Raw genomic sequence first — 11,912 nt, forward strand, 5'->3', positions numbered from 1 at the left:
TTGCTCTAGTTGCGAAGATGAACACTGTTAAAATCTTGTTGTCTTTAGCAGCTAATTATGGTTGGGACTTGCAGCAGTTTGATGTCAACAATGCATTTTTGCATGGAGAGCTAGAGGAAGAAATTTATATGGAAGTCCTGCTTGGTTATGGGAATAATTTGGCTGCTCATACTGTGTGCAAGATGAAGAAAGCCTTGTACGGTCTTAAACAATCGCCACGGACATGGTTTGGAAGGTTTGCAAGAGTTACGATGGCCATGGGATATAGACAGAGCCAAGGGGATCAGACATTGTTCATTAAACACTCACCTTCAAGGGGGAGTCTCAACCCTCTTGGTATATGTCGATGATATAATAGTGACAGGGGATGATGATAAGGAGCGACAGATTTTGAGTCCGCGTTTGGCTAAGGAGTTTGAGATCAAGGTGTTACGGAGGTTGAAATATTTTCTTGGGATCGAGGTGGCTCACTCCAGATAGGGCATTTTTATATCTCAGCAGAAGTATGTTATAGATCTCCTCAAAGAAACCGGCTAGACAGCGTGCAAACCAGCAAGTACTCCAATCATGGTTTTAAATAAAGGCTGTGACCGTTATGTAATGCCGTTATGTAATAGTTTTTTGGGTTACCGATACCGTTACACACCGCAAAATCAGTGGGAAGAAAAATCACAGCCGTAGCGGCCGTTACGGACCACGACCGTTACGTAACTACTACAGGACTGTTACACCAAAAAATTATTTTATTTTTTACTTTTTCTTCTCACTTTTTCCCTCTCTTTCATTTATCATTCTCAATATACCTAGTGGCAAGAGGGGGAAAAGATTATAATGAGGATGATAATGATACAAAATTTACTATTTCTTTAAATACTAACAATAGATGGATTAATTAACAATTTGAAAATACTAACTTATTAGAAAAATATTTTATTTTGATAATATTAGTAATGTGATATTTATGTTCTATTTTTTTCAACTTCAACCTTCTTTTTTTTTTTCTAGCTATTTTATATTTATATTATTCATATGTCTTGTGTGTCTAATAGATTAATGGAGTGTGTAATATATTTTGTTTTATTAATTAATTTAGCACACATAAGAATTTATCATAGATAATAACAATAAGAAGTATAAATACGCACACGTAATTTTTCTATCAATGGTGGTTTAAAACAAATGTAAACTTGTTGCCCTTGCCAAATAACTTAGTTACACAAACTAAAGGATCCAATACACTAAAACTCTTTCTAAGAGGGGCTAAAATCTTAAAACATGCAAGTACGCTAATATGCACAAGGTTATGTGTGCTTCAAAAAAATTCACGGCTGTTACACCCGCTTCCTGTTATGTAACATCCGCTACTCCCGCTTCCCGTTACACCCATTACCGTTACGTTACGCTACCCGCTACCGTGATTTAAAACCAGGACTCCAATAGATCCTAACCTTAGACTTGAAAAGGCAGAGGAGGATGCTGCAGTAGATAGAGAAATGTACCAACGCCTGGTAGGCAGAGGAGAATTTATCTGTCTCACACATGACCGGATATAGGTTATTTAGTTTTTAATTAGTCAATTTATGCATAGCCCGAAGGAAGTTCATCTGCATGTAGTTCACTGAGTGTTACAATACCTCGAAGGGACGACAGGAAAGGGTATTCTGTTAAAAAGGAATGGAAGCATAGTTTTTGAGGCATACATGGATGCCAATTATGCTGGGTCGATTGTTGACAGGAGGTCGACCTCTGGATATTGCACCTTTCTTAGCGGAAATCTTGTGACATGGAGAATTAAGAAACAAAATGTGGTGACTCGGTCTAGTGTGGAGGCAGAATTCCGAGCAATGTCTCAGGGTGAAGATTATCTTAGAAGACATGAAGATTAAGTGGGATGGTCCAATGAGACTCTATTGTGATAATAAGTCCGCGATTAGCATAACTTATAATCCGGTACAGCATGATCGAACAAAGCACATTGAAATTGATAGAAACTTCATCAAAGAAATGTTGGAGAGCGGATTGATTTGTACACCTTATGTGTCTACACATGGGCAACTTGCTGATTTACTTACCAAGGGGTTAAGTAGTTCAGTGTTTCAGAGTATTGTACCCAAGCTGGGAATGGAAAATACCTATTTGACAGCTTGAGGGGGAGTGTGGGAAAACATGTTTAATGACTTGTATTCTATACGTGTATAGTTAGCTGTTTTAGGAAATTTTGTAACAGCCTATATTACTAGAATTAGGCTGATTTGGTTAGTTTCCTATTCTGTTAGAATATCCCATAAATCATGGAATATGATATAACCTAGTTAATTTTCCTTTTTTTCTGCTAGGGTTGATGTATATAGCTAACGTTTTGTGTATTATTCGAAAGAATGAAGAAAATTCTTCCGCGAAGTGTTTCTCAGTTTGTGTCGATGCTACCAAAGACAGCAAGGTAAAACTCAAACCTGCTTTTAGTGTAGAGTGAAAAGTTTGTCAATATGAAAATTTCCAACTGTTATAATAAGATCATCTTCCATCACAAGAGACAACAGAGTTCTCATTTTGGGCAACATGAGCTTCAAATCTCGTAACATATCAAAGATGAAATGGAAATTATTGTTTTTATGATCACACTGGTGATGACATAAAAGAAGAAATTGCAAGTGCACCTAAAAGTGTTTTTATCACAGATTATCAGTGTGGAAATGAAAGCTCCGTTGATTGTGTGCATGGTAGATTACACAGTGCATCTTTGAAGAGCATGCAAATGCAATGGAACAAAGTATTGTTCAAGTCCTAGACGAGCAGGCTGCAGAGTTCAATGTAAAAATTGAGAATTCAATTCAAAGCAAGATATTTTAGAGGATGAAATTGTTGACTCTTGTGCTGAGAATTTGGCACATAGGACCCAAGCCTTGATTCATCTTCCAAAGTGTGATAATTCACCACTTATCAGCTTTATTGGGATTGGGAATTGTGAGGAGAATTTCAATTATTTGTTGGTTGTATTTGCATGTCAGTTTAAAATGGACAATGTGAAATTTCAAGTTGTATAGATCATGGATATATTATCCCCACTCTTGTGCCATTGTAAAACTTGAGTTTGAGTTTTCTCTAGCAAGGGGAGTTTGATGGAGGACTACTTGCAGATAATTTTAGGCTATCATATTCTTTTTGAAGATTTAAGAATTAAGGATCTTGTTTTAAATCAATATTCTTTTTGAAGATTTAAGAATTAAGGATCTTGTTTTAAATCAATAAATCTAGATATTTTAGGAGCTCAGTTAGTTTAAGGTTATTTTGAATATTTTAGATACTTTTGGGTTGTTTCATATTATTTGCTTTAGCAATGATGTTGCTCGTACAAGTGCTTTCTTTATTAAGACAATTACCAATTTGTATTCAGCGCTGTGTTTCTCTTTGCTCTCCCTCTTCTTTGTTCTGCCTCCCTTTTCCTTCTTCCCTTGTCTTCTCCTCTCTCTCTCACTCCCCCTCTCTCTCTTTTTTCGTCTCTTTCCATGTGTGTCACTACTGTCCAACATCACATTCTTAATTGGTTGCTGCGTCAATCTACTCCAAAATTCAGTGTTAGTGTTTGGGGGGGAGGGGGGGGAGGTCTTCTCCTTAAGAGACTAGCCAAAAGCAGCTTATGTACACAAAATAATGAGCAAATATGAGACAAGCATATTGAGATGGATGGATGGCACGAGAATAAAGGACAAAACCAGAAGTAAATTCATATCTTGAAATTAGAGGTGGCTCCAAGTTATGTTAAAATACATTTAGATGAGATGGTTTGGTGATGTGCAGTGAAGACCAATCTCTGCAGATGTAAGGAGTGATATGATATGATTCCAGTTGAAAGCAATTTAAAGACTTCCTGAAGAGCAAATGGAGTATGGATCTAAGTTGTGAGAAAAGACACGGTGATATAGCCTTAGTAGTAGACAACACTCCTGAATAGAGCACAATGCTGATAAGCTAGCCCCTGGTTGTTAAGAGTTAAGTTTTTTGAATGATAGGCTTGATCATCTTGTGAGAATAGTAGCTTTGAGGCAGCTGGATTTTTTTGACAAAATGAATGAACAAAGTCATGACCATTGAAGCTATTCCCCAACTGCTATCCTATTGCATGACAAACAATGCTTTTGAGGAACTTCATTGCACTATAAATACCTGTTCAACTTGAAAGGCTAGTACATGGCACTTCGTCTGCTGACAGAAGTAAGAGGGAATAAAACTAAGAACAGGAAGGGCACTCTTAAAATATACTTCATTCATGAAAGTCTAAAGGATCTGAAAATACATAGTAAGCATTGTCCTTAAATTTGACAACTTTTCATAGAAGTAGTTGCGAACTACATGAGAAGAGGATAATGTAATTTTAAACTTTGGCTGTATGAAGTGCTCGCATCCCTTGCTGGTAATATATCCAGTGTGTGTCAGCATAATTTTTCACCTTCTTGAATAACCTTGGTCTTTCCTCATTGACCAAGCCATCTTCAGGCCCAATCTCTTTTCCAGATTCAGGTGTGTAAAACATAGCCACAGAAATCCTCTCTTTTTTCGAGTTAGTTAGGACTCTGTGCACTGGACTCTTGAATAGTCCATTAGTCATTATCTGCCAATATCATAACAAACCATTAGAAATATTTTATTGGTCCTGTTATATATGTATGCATGCATATATATATATATATATATATTTATGTTTGCAGGTATGTTTGTGCTCATTTTCACATGCATGTATGTGGATCTTATCTAATTTTCATTCATGAAACCTATAGTGCTATGAGTTCTTTTTTTTTTTTTTTTGCGCTGCAATATTGTTAATTATAGCATGGGTATACCCATTTGGAAAGGGTGTAATTACCTTGCCTTTGGATGTTCTATGGTGACTCTGAGAATATTGAGGAACATCAAATTATTGTGACAAGCCAGTGGTTTCTATAATTTGGTCAAACTGAATTTTTTTTAACCAATGTGCCAGATAAATGGAGTTCCTTTGGATGCTTGCTGTGTTTGCAAATGTGTCAGTTGGATAAACTAATAGATGAAAGGCATGTTTACCTCCATTTGGTCAGCCATGAGAACTAGGAGAGCATGAGAAATAATGGGAACTGTGAACCAATGGTCACTTCTGAGGACTTGAAGGCCTTCGACTTTGTCGTCTTGTAAGATAACAGTGAATCCTGAACCATCTGCATGGGCTTTCAAGCCAAGAACAAGATCAGGCCTCTGACTACAGGAGTAATAGTTAAACCTTGCTTGCAGCAGTCTTCCCTCCCCAAACTGATTCAAGAAGCAATTTTCATCTAAGTTCAATGACTTTGCCATGGCCTTAGAAACGAGGTTAGTTACCATTTTCATCTTTTCAGTGTAATCTTCCAGGAGAGTTCTGCAGGATAGTATAAATATATCCCTTGAGTTCTATAATCAACTCATCGAGAAGAATATGAAACTGAAATGCTATGTATGATTTGTTATATCCACCAGCCTCATGTTCTTGTTGGTTAGCTTACTCCACTAACTAGACTAGTCATTGTTTTAGATGATTATGAGGGTAACTATTGTGCTTGTGTTGAAAATATTTTCTGCTGTTGTTTTTGAAGCTGTGCGGTACCTGTGATGCTAACAGCTAAGTATAATGGTCATATGTCCACAGTTAATTGTTCTGAGAATTTACCATGTCAACGGGATATTAGCTGGCATGAAAAGGGGTAGGGTAGACCTAAAATAACTTAGAATGAGATAGCGAGGAAGGATTTAATAGCCCTTAATCTAATAGAGGAAATTGCTTTGGATTGGGTGAATTGACGGAAAAGGATTGATGTAGCCGCCCCACCTAGTGGGACTAGAGGCTTCTTGTTATTGTTGTGGTTGTAATTTACCATGTCAACAATTAGTGTAAATATTGATATGATGAGTATAAATATATATGGCCAATGTGAGCACATTATTGATAATATCTTGATGAATTTTTTCCAATAGTTAATTACTGAAATAATTTTATGGAATAATCTAAGGCAGTGTTTGGCAGCATGGATTTTGGTGTTTGGATTTGAATTTATGTGGATTTGGAAGAAATTCAATATAATTTTACAGTATGTTTTGTCCAAATCCACACAAATTCAATCCAATTTTTGAATTGGATGCTCCCAACCGTAAGGTAAAAGAGTTTTAGTTTGCTGGGAAATGTTTTTTTTTTTTTCTAGTTTTAGAATGCCTTTCTAACATTTTGAAAAGGCAGAAGAACCTGAAACACTCTGGGTTTTCTGGCCAAAATTTAAGTTTTCTTCGATCTTCTGGGTGTACATCAAGAAATAAGCGATCTGACCAGTCAAGAGGCTGTCCTTCTGCTGGGGTCGGGTCAGCCCCATAGCCTTCAAATTCCTCAACAGTTTTAGATTTCTTCTTTTTCTCTGCCATTGGTTGTTCAAAGAACTCCCTTGTGACTCTTCGGATCTTATCTAAGAATGAACTTGGAATCCCATGACCTATTGCCTGAAAATTTTGGAATTCATTAAATTTTGTGTAAAGAGTTACAAATATATCAAATTAGCAGCAGCATATAAAAAAATTTGAGTTAAATCATCTCGAAGAGGAGATTTGCCAATCCTCTGATTCTTTTGTGCTTATTCCTGTTACTGGTTATTAATTTTTACTGGGAAAAGCTTACTTTCTTGGTTGAGGAACTAAAATTTTCATGTTCTGAAATTCCCTTAACATTTTAGTCAGTGTCACATGCAATACAGAGATAGAGTACTAGTGGTAAGGACTGTGTACTGGTGAGGCCAGAGTGGTTTTGAGGGTATGTGTAGGTTTCAAATCTTATAAAGTAGTAGTATTAACTTCAAAAAATTGTTTGCAAGTTGAGGAAACCTGAAAGCAGCCCCATGAGCACAGAGCTGATCTAAGTTTCTGTAGTTCTTCTTCTTCCTTTTCTTCTTTTTCAGGGCATGGTGTCAAAGATGAGATGAGGCTCAGATCAATGATGGGAATTGGCGACAAAGAAGAGGGCACTTCTTCAACATCACCGCCATCTCTGCATATATATGGTGCTGGTGGATCTTCACCGTTGAGGACCATTTCTTGGACGCGCTTCGATAGCAGTACCTCTGCTGGGAGACCAGAAATTCCGGCCATGCTGTCCACTGTTTGTTGAGAATGAAAATCTCTAATGCTATGTACTGGATCAATATCACCAGAGATAAGTTCATGATGGTAGTTTTTTTGGAATCTTGGGGTGCTTATAGCTGTATGTAAATTGATTGACTGGCCATATCCGTGATAATTCCATCTCTTTTGTCAAATTGCAGTATTCTGTCTGTTTCCCCAGCAATATTATTGGATTGGCAAATATACCATTGGATCTCCTGCCCAATACGCTGGCACTATTTGGGTCTCCTTTTGGTTGTGAAGTCTATTTTACTCAAGTAGTACTATTCTCACTACAGATCCCTTCTTGATTCCCCATGGAAACAGTCTGGTGCTGTCCAAATTAGAAAACCATCAACATGTGCACCATTCCCTGCCCATAAGAGCGAGTACAGAACTGCCTTTTTATTTTATTTTATTTTTTATTTTTGCCTTTGTTTACTAGTTTTACCAGCTGCTTCTTATAATTGACAGTAAATTATCTGCGTCAAAGGGGTTGCCCTCTGATTTCAGTTGAAATTGAAAGTCGTGGTTGCTATGTGAAACAGGGGACTTAGGGGCGGCTTGACTGTGTCTCATCAAATATGGGTTTGGATGGAAGATACTTTTGGAGCGAGCAATGGTGGAGGGCGGCGGCTTGTGGGGCATGGAAGCTTAAAGTGATTTTGGCAGGGCACCCTGACTGGGGACGAGGCAGACAAACTTGGGTCGCCCCATGGTTTTGTCAAATAAATGGAACCATTATTTGAGTGAGCAAAAGCCATGCTTCAATGTCAAACAGAATTTCACGCTTAAGCAGGCAAGTATTGGGTGGTCCTCAACTATATGATACCTGGTGGCTTAAGGTCTTACAATATTTGAAAAGTAATACACGAAAACTCAATGTTTTTAATAAGCTCATACTCCTGCGTAAATTGTATTCTTAATGAAATACTTTCTGTGAAAATTAGAGAGAATCAAGAGGTGTACAATAGAAAATTTTTTATTTCATTGTGTCTAGAATGAATTTGTACATGGGTATTCATACAGGGATTTGAGAGATAAAATATTAAATTAGATTGGTACAAATATAGAGAGGAGCCTATGGAATGGTCAACTGCTTGATTTTGTGTGATTGCCTTAAGTCACTTAACTTGTAGAGTGAATGAGTAGAGGCATAATATAAGCACTTAAAGACACGGAGGTGGTATAAGTGGGTAGAACACCATGTAGTTTTTCACCACCTAAAATTGGAGGGCGATTATTAAGGTATGCTGCTGTGAGAATAGCATGGCCCTAGAAGTGTTTGGGCAAATGGGCTTGAAATAATAAAGTCCGAGCAAATATTAAGAAAATGACGGTGTTTGTGTTCAACCACTTCATTTTGTTGTGGAGTGGAGACAACTTGTTTGATGTAAAATGCCTTTATCAGCATAGAAATGGGACATGAACACAGAGGACATTATTTAAAGTGAGGGTATGTGGAAAAACAACAAAACCAATATGGATGACGGTGGCATAAGAACCATTTGGTAGTTGGACAGTGTGACCAGATTCGGGAATTGAATGAGTTAAAGCAGTAGGAGTGTAGACCCTATGGTCAGTGGCACCACTATCCAAAATCCACAAAAAGTTTGTATTTGTTTTACCTATTAAGGTAGTTTCGACGCTACCGACATGGTTAGCCATGGACTGTAGTTGAGAGACATTGTTAAGGATAGCCAAAAGTTGATGACACTGCTCGGGAGTGAATGGAAGGCTACTAGTAGGTGTAAAGGAGGAAGCCTGATAGCGTTGTATTTGGGACCAGACCTAGGTTTAGAGCCTCGAGATTCGGATGGATAGCCATGGAGATGATAGCAACAATCAACGGTGTGACCATCTTTGCCACAATGATTGCACTTGAGGTGCTTCTTGGAGGATCCTGAGTGATTGTCATGGTGGGGTGGATAGTTGGTGGTGGCCAGAGCAAGACCCTCAATGGTTGATGGAGTGGAAATATTGCGTTGGCGTTCTTCGACAAGAGCATAAGTGCGACTGATGGTAGGAGGTGGATCCATCAAAAGAATCTGACCACGGATGGCAACATAGGAATCATTGAGCCCCATCAAGAATTTCAAGACATGTTCGGCCTCCTATTGTGCTAGTATCTCTTTATGTGCTGCACAGGTACAAGTGGGGTTGAATTGCACTACTAACAACTCATCCCACAAACTCTTCAACTTGGCAAAGTAAGCGGTGACCGAATAGAATCCTTGGACAAGGCTAGCAGTGTCTTGTTTGAGTTTGAATAGGCGAGGCCCATTAATTTGAGAATAACGATCTTTCAAATCCACCCAAATAGCGTAAGCAGAATCACAGTAAAGCACACTCGAAGAGATATCCTTGGAAATGCAATTGAGGAGCCAAGAGATTACGATGCCATTGCAGTGAGACCATTGTAGAGCTTCAGCGGAAGAGGGTGAGTCCGGTGGAGTGAGGGTGCCATCAATGAATTTAATCTTGTTCTTAGCTTGAAGAGCAAGAAGCATGGCACGACTCCATGTTTCATAGTTGTCTTCGGTGAGGGGGTGAGATACAAGTACTATACCAGGATGGTTGAAAGGATGAAGATGCAAATAATGAGTAGGATCATCATACTTGACACTTTTCTCAGCCATAAAAAAAAATTGAAATTGAAATTGATTCTATTTTTTTTTTTTTTCCTTTTTTTTGGTTTGAACTGGTCAGACCAAAAGTCTGGGTCAGGCTGGATGTTTGGATCAGACTGGCGGTCTAGATTGGACTGGATGTTTGGGTCAGACTGGCATGCATGGGTTCGTATGCGGGTCAGGCCGGGGCGAAAGCTTCTAGATGCGTGGGCTGATTCTTTTGTGCTTGGGCCGGATTGAGGGCATTGGTGTACTGAGCCACAGAAATGAAGGATATAGATGCGCTTGGATTAGTTGGGTTGTTGGGTCAGTTGCTCCTTTGGGCTCGTGAAAATGAGAAAAAAAAAAAAAAGGGGCTAGTGTAATAACCTATGTTGCAGAGGAACTAAACCCAAAGAGCAAAAAAAATAAAAATAAAAAGGCTTTCAGGATGATGCGCAAGAAAAACACAGAAACTGAGAAAAAAAAAAATAGCCCCATGTTACAATCTGTGCCAAAGGGATTCTGTCAAAAGGAAAGAAAAAAGAAAAAAAAAAAAAAAACAAGAAGGAGAATTCGCCTCAAACTGTACTGCTAGTGCTACAAAGGAGCAAAACTACCATACAACTATGATTTATGTTGTTGGTAGAGAGAGGGCAAGCAAACAAAAGCCTCTGTTTTATATTATCAAAATAGAGGTATAAAGAAGAAAAATTACAACCTCGTAAATGATTTCCACTCTAATACCATATGAAAATTAGAGAGAGAATTAAGAGGTGTGCAATAGAAAATTTTATATTTTATTGTGTGTCTAGAATGGATCTGTACATGGGTATTTATACGTGGATTAGAGAGACAAAGCATTAAATTAGATTGATACAAATATGGAGAGGAGCCTATGGAATGGTCAACTGCTTGATTTTTTGTGATTGCCAATCTCTTTGATTGTTGATTGCCTAACATCTTGCCATGATTCTTGTAATTTCTCAACGCTTTCATTGCTGTAGGTTGGATCTTTCTCAACTCTTAGTGGATTCTGATACTTCTTAGTGGATTCTGATACTACTCGAAATAAGTCGCAAGAAAACAAGAATGCAGGATTACAAGAATGCCTAACAATAATGCTTACAAAACACATGCCATCAAATTAGCAACTCGCGGGAACCATCCTAATACTCACTTGAGCACTTATAGAAGACTTGGAAACCTTGTAGGGGCATTAAAAAGGAAGATGTGAATCTTTATTTTATTTTATTTTATTTGCTCCTCTTCTCATAGACATGGAGGGAGAGCATGATCAAGGATATTCGAGATAAAGAGTATAAAATGACTGGACAGGTCAATGTAGATTTCTTTGCTTTGGCTTCTTTTATCTAGAAATCTTCACATGGGCAGATATTTACAAGTAGATTCTTTTATTTTCCGTGACTATTCCACTATGCTTTCGAATGTCACATGTTATCCTTCTATGTCTTGTTGGTGAGTCTAATCCATCTCAAAAAATGTCATAAGCTTCATGATCTCAGTTATTCATTTCTTCTTTAAACTTTGTTGTGAATTCTTCTACTAATCGGTGTAACTTCAAATGGGGCTTCAACATCATTTAATTATTATCCATGACTTCTTCCCTTTGATTTTCATGAAAGCTGAAGAGTTAGTAAACATCTTATTAGTCTTCTTCTATTTCTCATCATTCCTTCAAAACCTTCATTTTCTCTTATAGCAAAGTATTTTTTTCCATGATCATTAGCTCTACCCATGAACAAATTAGCATTTCTTCTTGAAGTCTTGGGTGTAGTAGGATGATTTTCCTTCAAAAAAGGGATTTTCTAGTGATATCTCAAGTGCCAAATTTGACATCGTCAGAAGAATTTTTCTTTCGATATCCATCCCAAATAATTGTAAAATTCATAAGTTGATTCTCTTTTGGTAGTTCTTGGGCATCCTATAAGTGATGGATTTTAAAATAGCAAGCAAGTCAATATATATACCAAAAGTTAATTCAAGAGGATTAAAAACAATCTTATTAACTAATAGCTTCCATACTCCATCTAGACAACTAACCAACTTCTGGAGCACTAGTAGCATAATGGTTTTGTGTGTGGTAGTTGAGACTCTAAACCAAAGGTTAGGAGAAAGGGAATGAGGGTGGATGAA

The 11,912-nt window shown here is 37.7% G+C and overlaps 3 protein-coding genes across 10 annotated transcripts in view; 1 reads left to right on the forward strand and 2 right to left on the reverse strand.

The window, feature by feature from the left end:
• Positions 1–8,158, forward strand: part of LOC131157569 (arogenate dehydrogenase 2, chloroplastic) — a 20,092-nt gene extending 11,934 nt beyond the window's left edge. For 6 of the 8 annotated variants that reach the window (XM_058111817.1, XM_058111820.1, XM_058111819.1 and 3 more), the window contains one exon: positions 4,979–7,301. The gene's annotated coding sequence lies outside the window, so the exon portion shown is untranslated. The other 2 variants (XM_058111825.1, XM_058111823.1) reach the window with 2 other exon arrangements.
• On the reverse strand, positions 4,243–7,206 carry LOC131157570 (jasmonate-induced oxygenase 4-like). Its single transcript, XM_058111829.1, has 4 exons — positions 6,871–7,206; positions 6,245–6,492; positions 5,059–5,386; positions 4,243–4,609 (listed from the first exon to the last, which is right to left on the reverse strand). The coding sequence occupies exons 1-4, from the start codon at positions 7,132–7,134 to the stop codon at positions 4,373–4,375; spliced, it is 1,077 nt and encodes a 358-aa protein (XP_057967812.1). The 5' UTR covers positions 7,135–7,206; the 3' UTR covers positions 4,243–4,372.
• A 1,102-nt stretch (positions 8,159–9,260) lies between the features above and the next one.
• LOC131158529 (uncharacterized) lies at positions 9,261–9,785 on the reverse strand. Its single transcript, XM_058113399.1, has one exon. The coding sequence runs from the start codon at positions 9,783–9,785 to the stop codon at positions 9,261–9,263; it is 525 nt and encodes a 174-aa protein (XP_057969382.1).
• Between the last annotated feature and the right edge of the window lie 2,127 nt (positions 9,786–11,912).

The sequence above is a fragment of the Malania oleifera genome, chromosome 6, assembly GCF_029873635.1.
Source record: "Malania oleifera isolate guangnan ecotype guangnan chromosome 6, ASM2987363v1, whole genome shotgun sequence".
Taxonomy (NCBI): Eukaryota; Viridiplantae; Streptophyta; class Magnoliopsida; order Santalales; family Ximeniaceae; genus Malania; species Malania oleifera.